The 21,385-nt window shown below is 45.3% G+C and overlaps 1 protein-coding gene across 1 annotated transcript in view; it reads right to left on the bottom strand.

Moving 5' to 3' along the window:
* The window catches only part of hmmr (hyaluronan-mediated motility receptor (RHAMM)), a 99,834-nt gene that overhangs the window by 7,485 nt on the left and 70,964 nt on the right, over window positions 1-21,385 (bottom strand). Inside the window, exons 19-20 of the mRNA XM_072264543.1 lie at window positions 14,111-14,213; window positions 11,465-11,641 (exon numbers count right to left, since the gene is read on the bottom strand). Of these exons, the coding sequence (XP_072120644.1) occupies window positions 11,465-11,641; window positions 14,111-14,213 (280 nt within the window). The remainder of the gene's footprint in view (window positions 1-11,464; window positions 11,642-14,110; window positions 14,214-21,385) is intronic.

The following is a 21,385-nucleotide window of genomic DNA, read 5'->3' on the forward strand; positions in this document are numbered from 1 at the left end:
CCTCATGTGTGGCACCTTGTCAAAGGCCTTCTGAAAATCCAAATATACAACATCCACTGCATCTCCCTTGTCTAGCCTACTTGTAATTTCCTCAAAAAATTGTAATAGGTTTGTCAGGCAGGATTTTCCTTTAAGGAATCCATGCTGGGTTCTGTCTATCTTGTCATATGCCTCCAGGTGCTCTGTAACCTCATCCTTGACAATCGACTCCAACAACTTCCCAACCACCAATGTCAAGCTAACAGGTCTATAATTTCCTTTTTGCTTCCTTGCCCCCTTAAACAGCGGAGTGACATTTGCAATCTTCCAGTCCTCCAGAACCATGCCAGAATCTATCAACTTTTGAAAGATCATCGCCAATGCCTCCGCAATCTCCACAGCTACTTCCTTCAGAACACAAGGGTGCATTCCATCTGGTCCGGGAGATTTATCTACCTTTAGACTATTCAGCTTCCTGAGTACTTTCTCTGTCGTAATTGTGACTGCACACACTTCTCTTCCCTGCCACTCTTGAGTGTCCGGTATACTTCCTCAGCAAAGACTGATGCAAAATAGTCGTTCAGTTCCTCCGCCATCTCCTTATCTCCCATTACAATTTCTCCAGCATCATTTTCTATTGGTCCTATATCTACTCTCACCCATCTTTTACTCTTTAAATACTTGAAAAAGCTTTTAGTATCCCCTTTGATGTTATTTGCTAGCTTCCTTTCATAGATAATCTTTTCCCTCTTAATGACCTTCTTAGTTTCCTTTTGTAAGCTTTTAAAAACTTTCCAATCCTCTGTCTTCCCACTAATTTTTGCTTCCTTGTATGCTCTCTCCTTTGCTTTAACTTTGGCTTTGACTTCTCTTGTCAACCATGGTTGCATCCTTTTTCCACTCGAAAATTTCTTCTTTTTTGGAATATACCTGTCTTGCACCTTCCTCACTTCTCGCATAAACTCCAGCCACTGCTGCTCTGCCATCTTTCCCATTAGTGTCCCTTTCCAGTCAACTTTGGCCAGTTCCTCTCTCATGCCACTGTAATTTCCTTTACTCCACTGAAATACTGACACATCAGATTTCGGCTTCTCTTTTTCAAATTTCACAGTGAACTCAATCATGTTGTGATCACTGCCTCCTAAGGGTTCCTTCACCTCAATCTCTCTAATCACCTCCGGTTCATTACACAATACCCAATCCAGTACAGCCGATCTCCTAGTGGGCTCAACAACAAGCTGTTCTAAAAAGCCATCTCGCAGACATTCTACAAATTCTCTCTCGAGACCCAGTGCCGACCTGATTTTCCCAATCCACTCGCATGTTAAAATCCCCCACAATGATCATAACACTGCCCTTCTGACAAGCCTTTTCTATTTCCTGTTGTAATTTGTAGTCCACATCACTGCAGCTGTTTGGAGGCCTATAAATAACTGCCATCAGGGTCCTTTTACCCCTGCTATTTCCTAGCTCAACCCATAAAGATTCTGCACCTTCCGATCCTATATCACCTCTTTCTAATGATTTACTATCCCCCTTGAACTTCCCACCCCTTACCTTAAAGCCATATCCTCTTGTATTGAGCAGTGGTGCCCTGGGGAAGAGGCACTGGCTGTCCACTCTATCTATTCCTCTTATTATCTTGTACACCTCTATCATGTCTCCTCTCATCCTCCTTCTCTCCAGAGAGTAAAGACCTAGCTCCCTTAATCTCTGATCATAATGCATACTCTCTAAACCAGGCAGCATCCTGGTGAATCTCCTCTGTACCCTTTCCAATGCTTCCACATCCTTCCTATAGTGAGGCGACCAGAACAGGACACAGTACTCCAAATGTGGCCTAACCAGATTTTATAGAGCTGCATCATTACCCCACGACTCAAACTCTATCCCTCAACTTATGAAAGCTAACACCCCATAAGCTTTCTTAACTACCCTATCTACCTGTGTACCCCCAGATCCCTCTGCTCCTCCACACTACCAAGTATCCTGCCATTTACTTTGTACTCTGCCTTGGAGTTTGTCCTTCCAAAGTGTACCACCTCACACTTCTCCGGGTTGAACTCCATCTGCCACTTCTGCATCCTATCAATGTCTCTCTGCAATCTTCGACAATCCTCTACACTACCCACAACACCACCAACCTTTGTGTCATCTGCAAATTTGCCAACCCACCCTTCTACCCCCTCATCCAGATCGTTAATAAAAATAACGATAAAGTAGAGGTCCCAGAACCAATCCTTATGGGATACCACTAGTCTCAACCCTCCAATCTGAATGTACTCCCTCCACCACAACCCTCTGCCTTCTGCAGGCAAGCCAATTCTGAATCCAACTGGCCAAACTTCCCCAGATCCCATGCCTTCTGACTTTCTGAATAAGCCTACCATGTGGAACCTTGTCAAATGTCTTACTAGATCACATCCACTGCACTACCCTCATCTATATGCCTGATCACCTCCTCAAAGAACTCTGTCAGGCTTGTTAGACACGATCTGCCCCTCACAAAGCCATGCTGACTGTCCCTGATCAGACCATGATTCTGTAAGTGCCCAGAGATCCCGTCTCTAAGAATCTTTTCCAACAGCTTTCCCACCACAGACGTAAGGCTCACTGGTTTATAATTATCCAGACTATCCCTACTACCTGTTTTGAATCAGGGGACAACATTCGCCTGCCTCCAATCCTCCAGTACCATTCCCATGGACCATGAGGACATAAAGATGCTAGCTGGAGGCTCAGCAATCTCTTCCCTCGCCTCATGGAGCAGCCTGGGGAATATTCTATCAGGCCCCGGGACTTATCCATCCTAATGTATTTTAATAACTCCAACACCTCCTTTCCCTTAATATTAACATGCTCCAGAACATCAACCTCACTCACATTGTCCTCACCATCATCAAGTTCCCTCTCATTGGTGAATACCAAAGAGAAGTATTCATTGAGAACCTCGCTCACTTCCACAGTCTCCAGGCACATCTTCCCACCTTTATCTCTAATCGGTCCTGCCTTCACTCCTGTCATCCTTTTGTTCTTCACATAATTGAAGAATGCCTTGGGGTTTTCCTTTACCCTACTTGCCAAGGCTTTCTCATGCCCCCTTCTTGCTCTTTTCAGCCCCTTCTTAAGCTCCTTTCTTGCTTCCCTATATTCCTCAATAGACCCATCTGATCCTTGCTTCCTAAACCTCATGTATGCCGCCTTCTTCCACCTGACTAGATTCTCCACCTCACTTGTCATCCATGGTTCCTTCACCCTACCATTCTTTATCTTCCTCACCGGGGCAAATTTATCCCTAACATCCTGCAAGAGATCTCTAAACATCAACCACATGTCCATAGTACATTTCCCTGCAAAAACATCATCCCAATTCACACCTGCAAGTTCCAGCCTTATAGCCTCATAATTTGGCCTTCCTCAATTAAAAATTTTCCTGTCCTCTCTGATTCTATCCTTTTCCATGATAATGCTGAAGGCCAGGGAGCGGTGGTCACTGTCCCCCAGATGCTTACCCACTGAGAGACCTGTGACCTGACCCAGTTCGTTACCCAATACTAGATCTAGTATGGCATTTCCCCCTAGTCAGCCTGTCAACATACTGTGACAGGAATCCGTCCTGGACACACTTAACAAACTCTGCCCTGTCTAAACTACTGGAACTTGAGGAAACCATGCTGACTACGGCCTATTTTATCATGTGCCTCCAAGTACCCCGAGATCTCATCCTTAATAATTGACTCTAACATCTTCCTAACCACTGGCCTGTAATTTCCTTTCTTCTGCCTCTCTCCCTTCTTGAAAAGTGGAGTGACATTTGCAATTTTCCAGTCTTCTGGAACCATTCCAGAATCTAGTGATTCTTGAAAGATCATTGCTAATACCCTTCACAGTCTCTTCAGCCACCTCTTTTAGAAATCTGGGGTGCAAACCATCTGGTCCAGGTGACTTATCTACTTTCAGACTTTACAGTTTCCAAAGAACCTTCTTGCTAGTTATGGTAACTTCACACAGTTTATGCCCTCTGACGCCTGGAACTTCCACCATACTCATAGTGTCTTCCACAGTGAAGACCGATGTAAGATTCTTATTCAGTTCATCTGTCATTTTGCAGTCCCTCATTACCATCTCTCCAGCATCGTTTTTCAGCAGTGCAAAATCTGGTCTCTCGGTCACACGTTATGAATCTGAAGAAACTATAAGGAGTCTGCACACCCTCCCCATGGAATGTGCAAGTTTCCTTCGGATGATCCACTTTCCTCTCACAGTCCAAAGATGCACTGGTCGGTAAGTTAATTGATTATAAATTGTCCCATGAATAGGAAAGAGGGTTGCTGACTGATGTGGTTCGAAGGGCCAGATGCGCACTCTAGCTCAAATTATATCACCCTGTATATTTCCTTACAGGGAAAACATGAGAAGTTTCAGAAAAAGGAGAAAACGAGAGTGTGACTGGGTAATTAACCCATCCAGCTCCCCTACACAAGTACAACGGCAGTGATGGTCTTATGGTTACTGTCATCTTTTTTAAAACCCAGTTAGTAAGAACATTGCTACAGTAATCATATCCACAGACAGCTCACATCTTTGCTGAACTGTGTGCTGATATGTTGATAAAATAGCCAAATGAAAGGCAGTGTGTCAGTGGTTTCTGGTTCATTATGGAGTGAAGATATAGGTTCAATAAAATCAGCAAGTATAACACATTTTCCCTTTCAGTTTAATACAGAAAATGGTTTGCATAACAGATAGACTGTGGCTAAGGTGGCATTGACATTATAGTTTCAAGTTGCTGGGTGTCAATGTCCCTGAAGTTCTATCCTGGACCCAACATATTGATGGCACTACAGTGGCTATACCTCATTAGGAATTTGAGGCGATTTGATGTCACGAAAGACACCGATAAATTCTGACTGGTCGTATAAGAGGCCACTGCACAGGATCAGAAAAAGCTGCAGTAATTTGTAAACTCAGCCAGGTCCAGCACGGGCACGTTCAAAGGGCGACGCCTCAAAAGACATCCATCATTAAGATCTCCCGGGACTCATTGCTACCATCAGGGAGGTGATACAGGAGCCTGAAGACACACACCCAACGATTGAGGAACAGCTTCTTCTCCTCTGCTGTCAGATTCCTGAACGGTCAATGAACCCATGAACACCACCTCACTACTCTGCTCTCTTTCTGCACCACTTATTTAACATAAATAACATTAGCCTGTACTTAATAAAATACAGTATATATAATTTCTTATCATAATTTGTAGGTTTTCATAGTGTATTGCAACTACTGCTGCTACAAATCATATTTCATGACAATTACCAATTGATTCCTGTTGTCAATCCACGCGGCAGAGGTCAAGTCCGTAAGACGTAGAGAAAGCTCAAGTTGCTATAGATGGTACAAACTGAACCTTCATGGTGACGAGTATCAACCACATGAGCTGCTTCATTCTAATTCGAATAGTGTATTAACATAGAACAGCGTAGCACAGTGTAGACCCTTCCTCACTGGCTGAAAAAGTTAACTATAACACCTACACCTTCCTCCAATCACCTTAAAATTATGCCCTCTTTATAAGCCATTTCCACCCTGGGAAAAAGCCTCTGGCCGTCCACTCGCTCTATGCCTCTTATGATCTTGCACATCTCTATCAACCTCTCATGCTCCTTCACTCCAGATGAAAAACCCAACGCTCATTCATGTTCAGAGAGTCCTGATTTGTAAGTAGTTAGTACAGATCCTGGATCATTGGGACCTCTTTTGGGGCAGGTGTGACCTGTACAAAAAGAACGGGTTGCACTTGAATCCCAGGGGAACCAATATCCTGGCGGGCAGGTTTGCTAAGGCAACTGGGGAGAGTTTAAACTAGAATTGTTTGGGGGTGGGAACTGAACTGAAGAGACTGGGGAAGAGGCGGTCGGCTCACAAATAGAGAAAGCTTGGAGACAGTGAGGGAGGATAGGCAGGTGATAGAGAAGGGACGTGCTCAGACCAACAGTTTGAGATGTGTCTATTTTAATGCAAGGAGTATTGTGAACAAAGCACATGAGCTTAGAGCGTGGATCAGTACTTGGAGCTATGATGTGGTAGCCATTACAGAGATTGAATGGCTCAGGGACAGGAATGGTTACTTCAAGTGCCGGGTTTTACATGTTTCAGAAAGGACAGGGAGGGAAGCAAAAGAGGTGGGGGCGTGGCACTGTTGATCAGAGATAGTGTCACGGCTGCAGAAAAGGTGGATGCCATGGAGGGATTGTCTACGGCAGCGGTCCCCAACCACCAGTCCACGGACCGGTACCGGGCCGCGAGGAAACAATATGATTTGGCGATATGAGTCAGCTGCACCTTTCCTCATTCCCTGCCATGCCCACTGTTGAGTTATTACGCATGCGAGGTCATTACCCGCGCGTCATCCATGTCAGCGCAGGAAGATGATCAACTCCTCGAGCCTGCAAATGACGGCGGGCTGAGAAGTATGTTTGACATAACATCTCTGCCGGCGTTCTGGATCAAAGTCAAGGCTAAATATCCTGAGATAGCCATGAAAGCACTGAAAACGTTGCTTCCATTTCCAACATATCTGTGCAATGAATGCAACGAAAACCAAATTGCGGAATAGACTCGACATAAGGAACCTCCTTCGAGTATCGCTGTCTCCCCTCACCCCTCGATAGGACCGTCTTGTTGCAGGGAAACAAGCCCAGGGCTCCCACTGATTCAGCGATATTGGTGTGTTGCAATGATTTTATATGTTCATACGGGGAAAGTATGTGCTGTGTGTTTAATATCCAAACGATACTTAAAATGTTAGGATGCTATTGACTTACTTATAATATAATAATTACAGCAGGGAAATGGGCCATCTCTGTCCATCTAGTCCATGCCGAACGCTACTCTCACCTAGTCCCACCGACCTGCACTCAGCCCATAACACTCCATTCCTTTCCTGTCCATATACCTGTCCAACTTTTCTTTAAATGATAATGTCGAACCTGCCTCTACCACTTCTACTGGAAGTTTGTTTAACACTTATTTCAAGCTCTCCTGATAATTGACTTATCGCTATATTCATGCGAGGAAAATATGCGCTGTGTGTTTAATATTAAATTCGTTAGATAAACCCCTTTAGAAATGAAATTGAGTATATTAGCCACTTATCACCGATATTCCGGTCGTGATTAACACCACCCCCCGCCCTCCCCTGAACAGATTCGCCAAAAACGACTTATAGAAAAAAAAATCAGTACCTACATGCATGCGCAAATCACGCATGCGCACTTGTGCCCACGCAAGGCTTCATGGTCATTGTAGTCTCGTGGTAAACAACGTATCTGACTGCTACTTTTGTCCGTTGGTAACCCTACCCGCCCGCCCCCCCCCCCCGCCCCCCCCGGGTCGGCTGGACCGCAAGAATATTGTTAATATGAAACCGGTCCGCAGTGCAAAAAAGGTTGGAGACCCCTGGTCTACGGAGTCTCTATGGGTGGAGGTTAGGAACAGAAAGGGGTCAATAACTCTACAGGGTGTTTTTTATAGGCCGCCCAATAATAACAGAGATATTGAGGTGCAGGTAGGGAAACAGATCCTGGAAAGGTGTAATAATAACAGAGTTGTCGTGATGGGAGATTTTAATTTCCCAAACATCGATTGGCATCTCCCTGGAGCAAGGGGTTTAGATGGGGTGGAGTTTGTTAGGTGTGTTCAGGAAGGTTTTTTGATACAATATTTAGATAAGCCTACAAGAGGAAACTGTACTTGATTTGGTATTGGGAAATGAACCTGGTCAGGTCAGATCTCTCAGTGGGAGAGCATCTTGGAGATAGCGATCATAATTCTATCTCCTTTACAATAGCATTGGAGAGAGATAGGAACAGACAAGTTAGAAAAGTGTTTAATTGGAGTAAGGGGAATTATGAGGCTATCAGGCAGGAAATTGGAAGCTTAAATTGGGAACAGATGTTCTCAGGGAAAAGTACAGAAAAATGTTCAGGGGATATTTGTGTTGAGTTCTGCACAGGTACATTCCAATGAGACAGGGAAGTTATGGTAGGGTACAGGAACCGTGGTGTTCAAAGGCTGTAATCAATCTAGTCAAGAAGAAAAGAAAAGCTTACAAAAGGTTCAGAGAGCTAGGTAATGTGAGAGATCCAGAAGATTATAAGGCTAACAGGAAGGAGCTTAAGAAGAAAATTAGGAGAGCCAGAAGGGGCTGTGAGAAGGCCTTGGCGGGCAGGACTAAGGCATTCTACAAGTATGTGAAGTGCAAGAAGATAAGACGTGAAAGAATAGGATCTATCAAGTGTGACAGTGGGAAAGTGTGTATGGAACCAGAGGAAATAGCAGAGGTACTTAATGAATACTTTAGTATTCACAATGGAAAAGGGTCTTGGTGATTGTAGTGATGACTTGCAGTGGACTGAAAAGCTTGAATATGTAGATATTAAGAAAGAGGATGTGCTGGAGCTTTTGGAAAGCATCAAGTTGGATTAAGTAGTCAGAACCGGATAAGATGTACCCCAGGCTACTGTGGGAGGTGAGGGAGAAGATTGCTGAGCCTCTGGCGATGATCTTTGCATCATCAATGGGGATGGGAGAGGTTCTGGAGGATTGGAGGGTTGCAGATATTGTTCCTTTATTAAAGAAAGGGAGTAGAGATAGCCCAGTAAATTATAGACCAGTGAGTGTTACTTCAGTGGTTGGTAAGTTGATGGAGAAGATCCTGAGAGGCAGGATTTATGAACATTTGGAGAAGTATAATATGATTAGGAATAGTCAGCATGGCTTCGTCAAGGGCAGGTCATGTCTTACAAGCCAGGATATGACTAAACATGTTGATGAAGGAAGAGCAGTAGGTGTAGTGTATATGGATTTCAGCAAGGCTTTTGATAAGGTACCCCATGCAAGGTTTATTGAGAAAGTAAGGAGGCATGGGATCCAAGGGGATACTGCTCTGTGGATCCAGAATTGGCTTGCCCACAGAAGGCAGTGGTTGTAGATAGGTCATATTCTGCATGGAGGTTGGTGACCAGTGGTGTGCCTCAGGGATCTGTTCTGGGACCCCTTCTCTTCGTGATTTTTATAAATGACCTGGATGAGGAAGTGGAGGGATGGGTTAGTAAATTTGCCGATGACACAAAGGTTGGGGGTGTTGTGGATAGTGTGGAGGGCTGTCAGAGGTTACAGCAGGACATTGATAGAATGCAAAACTGGGCTGAGAAGTGGCAGATGGAGTTCAACCCAGATAAGTGGTTCATTTTGGTAGGTCGAATACGATGGCAGAATATAATATTAGTGGTAAGACTCCTGGTAGTGTGGAGGATCAGAGGGATCTTGGGGTCCGAGTCCATAGGATGCTCAAAGCAGCTGCACAGGTTGACTCTGTGATTAATAAGGCATATGGTGCATTGGCCTTCATCAATCGCGGGATTGCATTTAAGAGCCGAGAGGTAATGTTACAGCTATATAGGACCCTGGTCAGACCCCATTTGGAGTACTGTGCTCAGTTCTGGTTGCCTCACTACAGGAAGGATGTGGAAAGCATAGAAAGGGTGCAGAGGAGATTTACAGGATGTTGCCTGGATTGGGAAACATGCCTTATGAAAACAGGTTGAGTGAACTCAGCCTTTTCTCCTTGGAGTGACAGAGGATGAGAGGTGTATAAGATGATGAGAGGCATTGATCGTGTGGATAGTCAGAGGCTTTTTCCCCAGGGCTGAAATGGTTGCCACGAGAGGGCACAGGTTTAAGGTGCTGGGCAGTAGGTACAGAGGAGATGTCAGGGGTAAGTGTTTTTTTTTTTTTTATTATTACACAGAGAGCGGTGAGTGTGTGGAACGGGCTACCGGCATCGGTGTTGGAGGCAGATACAATAGGGTCTTTTAAGACTTTTGGATAGGTACATGGTGCTTAGGAAAATAGAGGGCTATGTTCAGCACAACTTTGTGGGCTGAAGGACCTGTATTGTGCTGTAGGGTTTCTATGTTTCTAACAGCCCTTGCTATGGCAAAGTGCATCAACATATGGACTGCACCAGTTCAGCTTCTTGTCCCTTCTCCCAACAGCACCCACCCACACAATCCCTACATCCATCCGCTAATTTCTATTAGCGACATTAGAAGGTTACTTAGTGTGAAATGCAGAGTTTGTGACCCATTATGCCACAGAAACCAAACTGGAAGTCAGGTGGTAGAGGAAGCAAGACACAATAGGAATTATTCTTTGGCTATACTGTACAAACAATGTTCTGAAATGGGACCAACTGTGTCCGTCAGGACTGTTTGCGTGCTTTGTGGAGTGACAGACACAATCTGTACACTAACAGACCAGCAGGTGTAGTGCCTATTCTATTGCTGCTCAAGGGTTAGGAGCAGAGAACCAGAGTGCTGCTTTGTGCTGTTCACTGTCTCAGCCGGGGAAACATAGTCTGAATGATTTCATCCTCACTCATTATCAGGTTTCACTTGCCCAAACCCTGTCGAAATCCATCAACTAGCTTCAGGAAGAAGTAGTTCCAGCAGTTGCTGAACAATGTCATCAGGGTTAACGCCCCCAGTCCTGTACAGTACCATAACAGGGAGCAGCCACATCGAGCACAAGTACTTTCAATGGATGCTCCGAAACCATAGGAACGCACAGCTCGCAGCATCACTGCAAGGAGATGGGTAATACGAAGCCGAGCTCATCCCTCTCTGCCAATCTCCCTGCCGGCACTTACCCCTGTAAGCAGGACAAATGCTACCCCTGCCATCACTATTCAGGTCCCAAGACTGTCCTTCCTAGTGAGGCAACACTTCACCTGCGAGTCTGTTGAGCTTGTCTACTGTATCCGACGCTGTCAGTACAGCCTCATCTACATCAGTGAGACCCGCCATAGATTGGTGAGCTGCTTCACTCTTCTACAACAGGCAGGATTGTCTGATGGCCTACCATTTTAATTCCACTTCCTATTTTCATGGCCTCTTCTGCTGCCATGATGAGGCCACTCTCAGATTAGAGAAACAACACCTTATTGTTTGCATAGCATGAACGTTGATCTCTCTAACCAAGTAATTTCTACCCCCTCCTCATTCCTTGTTTTTCCATTCCCCATACTGATTCCCCTCTTACCCCTTTTTCTCCTCACCTACCTATCACCTACTCCTCGTGGCCCTCCTCCTTCCCTTCTTCCCATGGTCCACTCTCCTTTCCAACTAGATTCCTTCTCATTCAGCCTTTTACCTTTTCCACCTATTACCTCCCAACTTCTTCGCACCACCCTTCCACCCACCTTTTCCCTCACCTGATCTCACTTATCACCCACCAGCTTGACCTCCTCCCTCTCCTCCCACCTTCTTAATCCGGCTTCTGCCGCCTTCCTCAGGGTCTCGGCCTGAAACATCAACCATCTTATTCCCCTCCATAGATGTTGCCTGACCTGCTGAGTTCCTCCAGCATTTTGTGTGTTGCTCTGCAGACTTTCTCGTATTTCTGTTGAAGGATGCTTTACCTGTTTTAGCTGCACATTCTCTTGCTTCAGTTTCATGACATGTTTGATCTTCTGCTTCTGGTTTTGGTGACCCAGCAGCTTTGCATAATCCGTGCTCAGTTTGTTTAGCTGCTCCTGGGTTGCCCCGTGCTCATTCAGTAGGGCGTCTTTCTCCTTTTCATATGCGTCCAGCTGGTCCTGCTCACAGGGGTGCACAATCAGTGTCTGCAACTCAGCCTTTTATAACAAACTAAATGTCAAGTTAAGATTTACAAACATGACCAACTCTCCGTGGACCCAGCACAAACTTGACCAACTCTCCACGGACCCAGTAAACAACTTGAGATACAATACACAAGGACTCTATATTGCATCTTGCTCCATCAAAATCAATTCAAATTTGACCTTGCTTTATAACAACTACGAGGGGTGATTGATAAGTTTGTGGCCTAAGGTAGGAGGAGTCAATTTTAGACCTAGCACATTTATTTTTCAACATAGTCCCCTCCTACATGTTTCGTCAGGACTAACTGAAAAAAAGAGACAGTAAGAGATTTGAAAGTGGGAGGGGGAGGGGGAAACCCAAAATGATAGGAGAAGACAGGAGGGGTAGGGAAGAAGCTAAGAGCTGGAAGTTGATTGGCAATAGGGATACAAGGCTGGAGAAGGGAGTGGACCATGGGATGGGAGGCCTAGGAAGAAAGAAAGGGGGAAGGGAGCACCAAAGGAAGGTGGAGTACAGGCAAGAAGTTATTGTGAGAGGGAAAGAGAGAAAAAAAAATTATGGATGGGGTGAGAAGGGGAGGAGGGACATTAGTGGAAGTTAGAGAAGTCAGTGTTCATGCCATCAGGTTGGAGACTACCCAGACACAATACAAGGTGTTGTTCCTCTCAAATCTCTCACTATCTCTTTTTTCCGTTAGTCCTAACGAAAGGTCTCAACCCGAAACGTCGACTGTACCTCTACCAATAGATGCTGCCTGGCCTGCTGTGTTCACCAGCATTTTGTGTGTGTTGCTTGAATTTCCAGCATCTGCAGATTTTCTCGTGTTTGCCCCTTCTACATGTACACACTTAGTCCAGCGGTCGTGGAGCGTACGGATCCCTTCTTTGTAGAAGTGGTCCACAGCAGGGGTGATCGATAAGTTCGTGGCCCAATGTAGGAGGAGATGAGTTATACCGCTCTCATTACATGCACGTGCAGTTCAGTGAAAATGCAGAAAGTTTGAAATTAATAACTCATCTCCTTCTCCTTAGGCCACAAACTTATCAATCACCCCTGCTATGGACCACTTCTGGAGATCCCAGACGCCAACTTCTACAAAGAAGGGATCCGTATGCTCCATGACCACTGGACTAAGTGTGTAAGTGAAGGAAAAATAAATGTGCTAGTTTTTCTAAAATCGACTCCTTTGCCTTAGGCCATGAACTTATCAATCACCCCTCGTACACTCCAATCTGGCAGCATCCTGGTGAACCTCTCCTACACCCTCCCTGTAATGGGGCAAACAGAATTGCACGTAATACTCCAGATATGGCTTCAACAGTATTATACACCTACGACACAACTTCCCATCTTTAATTCTCCACCATGACTGACAACAAGCATGTCCTACACCACCTTTCTCACACCATCAACTCGCATTCCACTTTCAGGAGATATGGACTTCCACGACAAGATCCCTCTGTACATCAATGCTCCTGCCATAAACTATACATTTTTCTCTTGCATCTCCAAATGCAGCGACTCAAACTTGTGACGATATTGGCCAACCTTTTAACTTGCTCCAAGATCAATCAAACCCTTCCTTCCCATGTACCCTCCATTTTTCTATCATGCGTCTCTTAAATGTATCTGCCTCTACCACCACTCCTGGCAGGGCATTTCACACACCCACCGCTCTTCTCATTTCTGACATCCCCATGCCTTCCTCCATCTACCTTAAAATTATACCCCTTTGTATTAGCCATTTCTGCCCTGGGAAAAAGTCTCTGGCTGTCCACTCGATCTATGCTTCTTATCATCTTGTACACCTCTGTCAAGTCAGCTCTCATCCTCCCTCACTCCAAAGAGGAAAGCCCGAGCTCACTCAACCCATCTATTGATTGAGATACAGCATGGAACATGCTCTTCCCACTCTTCAAGTTATACCACCCAGCAGTCCTGATTTAACTCCAGCCTAATCATGATACAATTTACAATGACCAATTAACCTCCCAACCAGTACATCTTCGGACCGTTGAAGGAAACCGGAAGTCATGGGGAGAAAGTACAAACTCCTTACAGGCAGCGGTGAGAATTGAACCTGGGTCACTGGTACTGTGAAGCATTGTGCTAACCACCACATCACCGTGCTGCCCTAGCTTCATGCTCTCGAATCCAGGTAGCATCCTAGTAAATCTCCTCTGCACCCTCTCTAAAGCTTCCACATCCCTCCAAAAATGAGGTGACCGCAACTGAACACAATATTCTAAGTGTGTTATCGCTCGCCAAATATTTCAATGTTTCAATGGGAGACAATATCCACTGCCCTACCCTCAAATCAGCTTCATCAGTTGAAAAATCCCAATAGCGTCACCTTTCAATCAAGTGCTCAGGTTAGCCTGGTATGTCAGGAACTTTAGTCACAAGTGGTTTGCAATGGTTAGTGCTGATAAATCACGTACCTGGAAAGGTTTGACCTTGTTGTGTAATTCCTCATAAAGAACTTGCCACTTCTGCACTTCATCTGTGAGTTCTGTAAGCACACGTTCGTCCATAGCATCACCCCTGCAACAATAAACACTTTTCAGAAAACAAAGGCAGTGTTGCTGACTACACAAAGTGACAGCCCCTCTACTGGTCGGGGTCAACAACGGATATTGTGCCTTAGCTGTCATACGCAACCCAGGGATGTACGATATGGAGAGCAAGCTGTTGCCCATGCAGCCAGTTCCCCCTCTCCAAGCAGCTGATGAACCCAAAGGAACAGCAGATACCAATAGAATTTGGCACGAGCGGTGTTGCAGAAGTTGCCATTCAGCATTGAATTCAACAGCCTCAGGGACTCCAGCTCTGGATTGCTCCTTGGGATTACTCACAAGGCCTTCCCCATGAGTCGGGATAGCCAAAAGGAGCGGAGGTTTGAGATCAGTTGTCCTCCTCCTGGATGACCGCCAGACACAGCTGACCAACACAGAAGATCAGCATACTTTGGAGGAACAGTGGGTGATGTAATGGTCAGTGCAATGTTCAAGGCTCCAGCACCACAGGTTCAATCCTGAACTCAGCCGCTGTCTATGCAGTGTTTGCATGTTCTCCCTGTGGCCACGCTGGCTTTGGATTCCTCACACTTCGCAGAGGGTGTGCGTTCGACTACTGCCGTAGGTGGGTAACAGGCAAGTCTGCAGGGGGTTAACAGGCCGAGGAGAGAAGTGCTGGGGTGAGACAGGCGAACTGGTGGGAGGTTTCTCAGCACTGATGTACATCACATTTCTTCCTTTCATGTCCGAAGAAGCAGCAAATTCAAAGCTGCAATTATGGGTAATGAGCACTTTCAATGGTCACTGACTCAGTTTTTAACTAGCAGGTAGCAGACTACACTATCAGTGACTACCACAATCAATAGCACAGATAAAAAAAAGTTTTATTATTTAGAGTTACAGCACAGAGCAAGCCCCTGTGGCCGTTCGAGCCGCGCTGCCCAGCAATTCCCAATTTAGCCCTATCCTAACCACTGGACAATTTACAATGACCATTAACCAGTACACCTTTGGACCATGCGAGGAAATCGGAGCGTCTGGAGAAAGCCCACACACTGCACGAGGAGGACATACAAACTCCAGAAACAGGATGTTGAGGTTGAACTTTGAGCTCCAACGCCCAAGTTGAACAGCATTGCACTAAACGCTGCACTACCACGTCAGCCAGCTTAACCAAAGCATTCATTAGCGAGGTGACTCTGTAAGTCTTGTCACGAACTTGGCAAATCACCAAGTATCATTAACATTCAACACATTCCAGGGTCAGTTTTAATTCCCACATCTGTGAACAGAATTATGAGTCTTCCAGCAGAGCCAATTTGATGTCTGCTCTAAACAGTTGTCCTGTTCATCTTCTCAATCTCCACTGAACCTCCTAAACATCTTCATCCTCCAGAATGATTAAGTGCAGCAGCCCAGTCCATCTGCAGTAGGCTGATCCAACTTTGACTGCCAAAGTTAACCATTCATAATCGAAAGGATTAACCTATGAGAAGCGTTTGATGGCTTTGAGCCTGTACTCACTGGAATTTAGAAAAATGGGAGCGATCATATTGAAACCCATCAAATATTGAAAGAACCTAGATAGAGTAGATGTGGAGAGGATGTCTCCTATAGTGGAAGAGTATAGGACCAGAGGATGCAGCCATAGAATAAAAAGACGTCCCTTTGGAGAAATTTCTTTAGTTCGCAAGTGGTGAATCTGTGAAATTAATCGTCACAGACAGATGTGGAGGTCAAGTCATTGGGTATATCAAAAGTGCAAGTTGATGGGTTCTTGATTGCATGGACGTCAGCGAGAAGAGTTTAAGAAGACAGCTTTATAGAGCAAGTGTCAGAAGAACGGGCGTCAGAGTAGAAGGAGACAGAGTAGGAGGGCTTTGGCTCAACAGGGCTTAGGCGACAAAGGGTCAAGGCAAGGGCAGTTACATGTGAAGAATAGAAACAGGAAGTATGTGTGTGAGGTTCTGTACTGGGTGTCAGAAGTGGGAAGTCCAGGAGAATCCCAGCCTCCCAGACGGCCACATCTGCGCCAGGTGCGTCGAGCTGCAGCTCCTTCGGGACCACATTAGAGAACTGGAGATGCAGCTCGATGACCTTCGTCTGGTCAGGGAGAGTGAGGAGGTGACAGAGAGGAGCTATAGGCAGGCAGTCACACCGGGGCCTGGGGAGACAGATTAAGTGGGTAACAGTCAGGAGAGGGAAGGGCAAGGAGCAGGTACTAGAGAGCACCCCTGTGGCTGTCCTCCTCAACAATAAGTTCTCCTGTATGAGTACTGTTCGGAGGGGTGGGGGGGGAAACGACAACCTACCTGGGGGAAGCAACAGAGGCTGTGACTCTGGCACAGTCTGGCTCTGTGGCTCGGAAGGTAGGGAAAGGAAGAGGATGGCAGCAGTGATAGTTATGTAGTTAGGGGGTCAGACAGGCGATTCTGTGGACGCAGGAAAGAAGCACAGATGGTAGTTTTCCTCCCAGGTGCCAGGGTCCGGGATGTTTCTGATCGCGTCCACGATATCCTGAAGTGGGAAGGGGAACAGCCAGAGGTTGTGGTAAATATTGGTACCAACGACATAGGTATGAAAAGGGAAGAAGACTACAGGGATTTAGGAACGAAGTTGAGAAGCAGCACCTCAAAGGTAGTAATCTCAGAATTACTGCCTGTGCCACGTGACTGAGAGTATAGGCATAGAATGAGCTGGAGGATAAATGCGTGGCCGAGGGATTGGAACAGGGGGCAGGGATTCAGACTCTTTGCCCACAGAAGGCAAAGGGGGGTCACAGATAGGTCATATTCTGCATGGAGGTTGGTGACCAGTGGTGTACCTCAGGGATCTGTTCTGGGACCTCTTCTCTTCATGATTTTTATAAATGACCTGAATGAGGAAGTTGAGGGATGGGTTAGTAAATTTGCTGATGACACAAAGGTTGGGGGTGTTGTGGATAGTGTGGAGGGCTGCCAGAGGTTAGAGCTGGACATCGATAGGTTGCAAAACTGGGCTGAGAAGTGGCAGATGGCGTTCAACCCAGATAAGTGTGAGGTGGTTCACTTTGGTAGGTCAAATATGATGGAAGAATATAGTATTAATGGTAAGACTCTTGGCAGTGTGGAATGAGAAGGATGTTGGGGTCCAAGTTCATAGGACACTCAAAGCTGCTAAGCAAGTTGAATCTGTGGTTAGGAAGGTATACAGAGCATAAACTGTGGGATTGAGTTTAGGAGCCAAGAGGTAATGTTGCAGCTATATAGGACCCTGGTCAGACCCCACTTGGAGTACTGTGCTCAGTTCTGGTCAACTCACTACAGAAAGGATGTAGAAATGATAGAAAGTGTGCAGAGGAGATCTTTGGATAAGACATCGAAAGCTTTGAGAGGAGGGGACTTCAATCAGGTCCATTGCCCCGGGATAAAAGGCAGCAGTGGGCCAGTACAGCGAAAAAGAGCTTTAACCAGTGGCCAGTCAGCATTTGGGATTGATTAGCAAGAGCAAATTAAAGACAGTGGGAAGCATAACAACCATCATCTGAATGGATATCGTCAGAGTAGTGTTCTTAAGGATTTAGCTCTCGAGGCTTCAATCAGTGAAAGTAAATGAAAGAAAAGTTGAAGTTTTGTGTTCTCTTCTTTATATCTGCTCAGCTTGGACAGTGGGGATGACAGGCAGGATAGTGGAATGCTCCTCTTGCTGGATGTGGGATGTGTCCCTGACCACTACAACTGTGAGAAGTGCATTCAGCTGCAGCTTCTAACATTCCGGGTTAAGGAAGTGGAGTTGGAGCTGGATGAACTCCGGATCATTTGGGAAGCTGAAAGGGAAAGAGATAGAACATATAGAGAGGTAGTTACGTCCAAGGTGCAGGACACAGGAATCTGGGTGACAGTCAGGAAGGGGAAAGGGGTTAAGGAGCCAGTGCAGAGTACCCCTGTGGCCATCCCTCTCAACAACAGGTATCACTTTGGATACTGTTGGGGGGTGGGGGGAGGAATGACCTAACAGAAGAAAGTCACAACGGGCAGATCTCTGGCACTGTGACTCAGAAGGGAAGGGGAACAAGAAGAGGTACGCTGTGGTGATAGGGGACTTGTTCATTAGAGGAAGAGAAAGTAGATTCTGTGGCTGAGAACAAGAATCCCAGGTGGTATGTTGCCTCCCAGCTACCAGGGCCGGGATATTTCAGACAGAGTCCTCAGCATCCTCAAGGCAAAGGGTGAACAGCCAAAAGTTGTCATCCATGTAAGTACCAATGGCAGGGGTAGGACGAGTGACGAGGTTCAGCACAGGGAGTTCAGGGAGTTAGGTGCTAAGTTAAAGGGTGGGACCTCCAGGGTTGTGATCTCAGGATTACTACCCGTGCCACGTGCTAGTGTGGCCAGAACGAGGAAGATTATACAGTTTAATGTACAAGATGGTGTACACTCAAGGGTTCTGAAAGAGGTGTCTGAAAAGATCAAGGAGACTTTAGTAATGACCTTTCAAGAATCACTAGATTCTGGAATGATTCCAGAAGTCTAGAAAATTGCAAATGTCACCCCACTCTTCAAGACAGTGGAGAGGCAGAAGAAAGGAAACTATAGGCCAAATAGTCTGACCTCAGTGGTTGGGAAGATGTTGGAGTCAATTATTAAGGATGAGGTCTCAGGGGCTTTGGAGGCACATGATTAAAAAAGGTAGTGGTCAGCACGGTTTCCTCAAGGGAAAATCTTGCCTGCCAAATCTGTTGGAATTCTTTGAAGAAATAACAAACAGGATAGACAAAGGAGAATTGGTCTATGTTGTGTATTTGGATTTTTAGAAGGCCTTTGACAAGTTGCCATACATGAGGCTGCTTAACAAGCTAGAGCCCAGGGTATTACAGGAAGGATTCTAGCATGGATAAAGCAGTGGCTGATTGGCAGGAGGCAAGAAGTGGAAATAAAGAGAGCTTTTTCTGGTTGGCTGCTGGTGACTAGTGTGTTCCACAGGGGTCTGTTTTGGGACCAATTCTTTTTGATATATGTCGATGATTTGGATGATGGAATGAACAGATTTGTTGCAAAGTATGCAAATGATATGAAGATGGGTGGAGGGGCAAGTAGTTTTGAGGTTGTAGACATGCTACAAAAGGGACAGACAGATTCGGAGAATGGGCAAAGAAATGGCAGATGGAATACAGTGTCGGGAAGTTGTGCACTTTGATAGAAGAAATGAAAGGGTTCTAAATGAAGAGAAAATACAAAGATCTGAGGCGCAAAGAGACCTGCGAGTCCTTATGCAGGTTTCTTGAAAGGTTAATTTGCAGGTTAAGTCTGTGGTGAGGAGGGTAAATGCAATATTGAATTGAATTGATTTTATTTCTTACATCTTTCACATACACGAGTAAAAATCTTTGTTACATCTCCATGTAAATGTGCCATGTGCAATCATGGTAATTTATAATAAATAGCATTAATTTCAAGAGGACTAGAATATAATAGCAAGAATGCAATGTTGAGACTTTATAAAAAGCATGGATGAGGCCTTTCCTAGAGTATTGTAGGCAGATTTGGGCCTCTTATCTTAGAAAGAATGTGATGAAACTGGAGAAGTTTAACGAAAATCATTCAGGATTGAATGGCTTGTCACATGAAGAGTGCTTAATGGCTCTGGACCTGTATTCGCTGGAATTCAGAAGCATGAGGGGTGACCTCATTGAAATCTATCGAATAGTGAAAGGCCTCGATAGAGTGGATGTGGAGAGGATGCTTCCTATGGTGGGAGAGCCAAGGCCAGAGACACAGCCTTAGAATGGAGATGAGGAGGAATCTCTTTAGCCAGAGAATGGTGAATCTGTGGAATTCTTTGCCACAGGTGGCTGTGGAGGCCAAGTTTTTATGTATATATAAGGCAGAGGTTGATAGATCCTTGTTTGGAAAGGCATGAAGGGACATGAGGAGAAGGCAGGAGATTGAAGCCGAGAGGAAAATTGAATCAGCCATGATGAAATGGCAGAGGAGACTCGATTGGCCACATGGCTTAATTCTGTTCCTATATCTTACCGTCATATGGTCTTAAATAGTCATGTTTTGGGATATACTATTGGCGTTTGAGTTTGAGATTTTGTACTTACATGGTTTTACTGACTGGAGTGTTTCAAGTTCTGGCTTTGACCTATCCCCTGGCTTCAGGTCCCACCAGTAGTTATTGTTGAGCAAAACAACAACTTGGCAATGAGGTGCTGCATTATATTGATATGGCAATAAAGACTTGAACAAAATTCTACAAGCTCAATTTGAAGCAGCATAGCTGAAGTTAATCAAAACTTTGACCAGCTTGGTTATCAGTGACTCCAACAATGTTGGTGTCAAACACTAAACAGAACTCATGTGAGTCAGTTGTTGGGGCCATTACCAACCTCCGTATGTGCCCTAACATTTGACTAAACTGTCCAACAGCTGACAAGCGTTTTTGGAAAACAATCATTTCTCTTCAGTGTTCACTACCATTGCCTAAAACTCATTAAACATAATGCAAATGACTTCAACACATACTGTATGCCAGTGTTGTCAATCGCAAATGTGAATATTTCAAGCTGGGTAACATGATTGCTCACAGTTCAAAAGTTTACGGAGTTCAGGCACCTGGCAATGAAGACATTTGCAAAAGGTTCCTGGCCAGACCCTGGTTTCACTCCACAAGCTATCACTCAAGAACATCAGCACTTGATCAACCTGAAACATAATTCCACCTGGTCCAACAGAACCATGTCAATACAGTTTCCAAGTCTCCAAACATAGCTTGTTGGAACTGTGGTGCATGGCATTACACAAGAAACTGCTGATAAATAAAACACATTTGCAGCAAATGCCATCGCCATGGTCACAAAGGCGGCTTTCTAGGGCAGTGAAACACAAGAAGTTTCAAAAGCCACCTAAGTCCACAAGAAATTTAATGGTCATGTTCAAAGTTGACTTTGCCACCAGGGGAAAGTATGTCACTGTATTTATCAACAATCAGTTGGTCAAGCTACAACTTGATACAGCGTTGGACAACAGCAAGTGCTTTGGCTCACAATGTTGTGCTGACCATGTAACCTGCTCTAGAAACTGCCAAGAATTTGCTTGCCGAATAGACCTCTATTTTTCTAATCTCCATATACCAAAGAGGATCTTAAAAGACCCTATTGTATCTGCCTCCACTACCATCACCAGCAGTGCATTCCACTGTTACATACTTCATGGATAT

This window comes from Mobula birostris, chromosome 7 (assembly GCF_030028105.1).
Source record: "Mobula birostris isolate sMobBir1 chromosome 7, sMobBir1.hap1, whole genome shotgun sequence".
In the NCBI taxonomy this organism is placed as follows: domain Eukaryota; kingdom Metazoa; phylum Chordata; class Chondrichthyes; order Myliobatiformes; family Myliobatidae; genus Mobula; species Mobula birostris.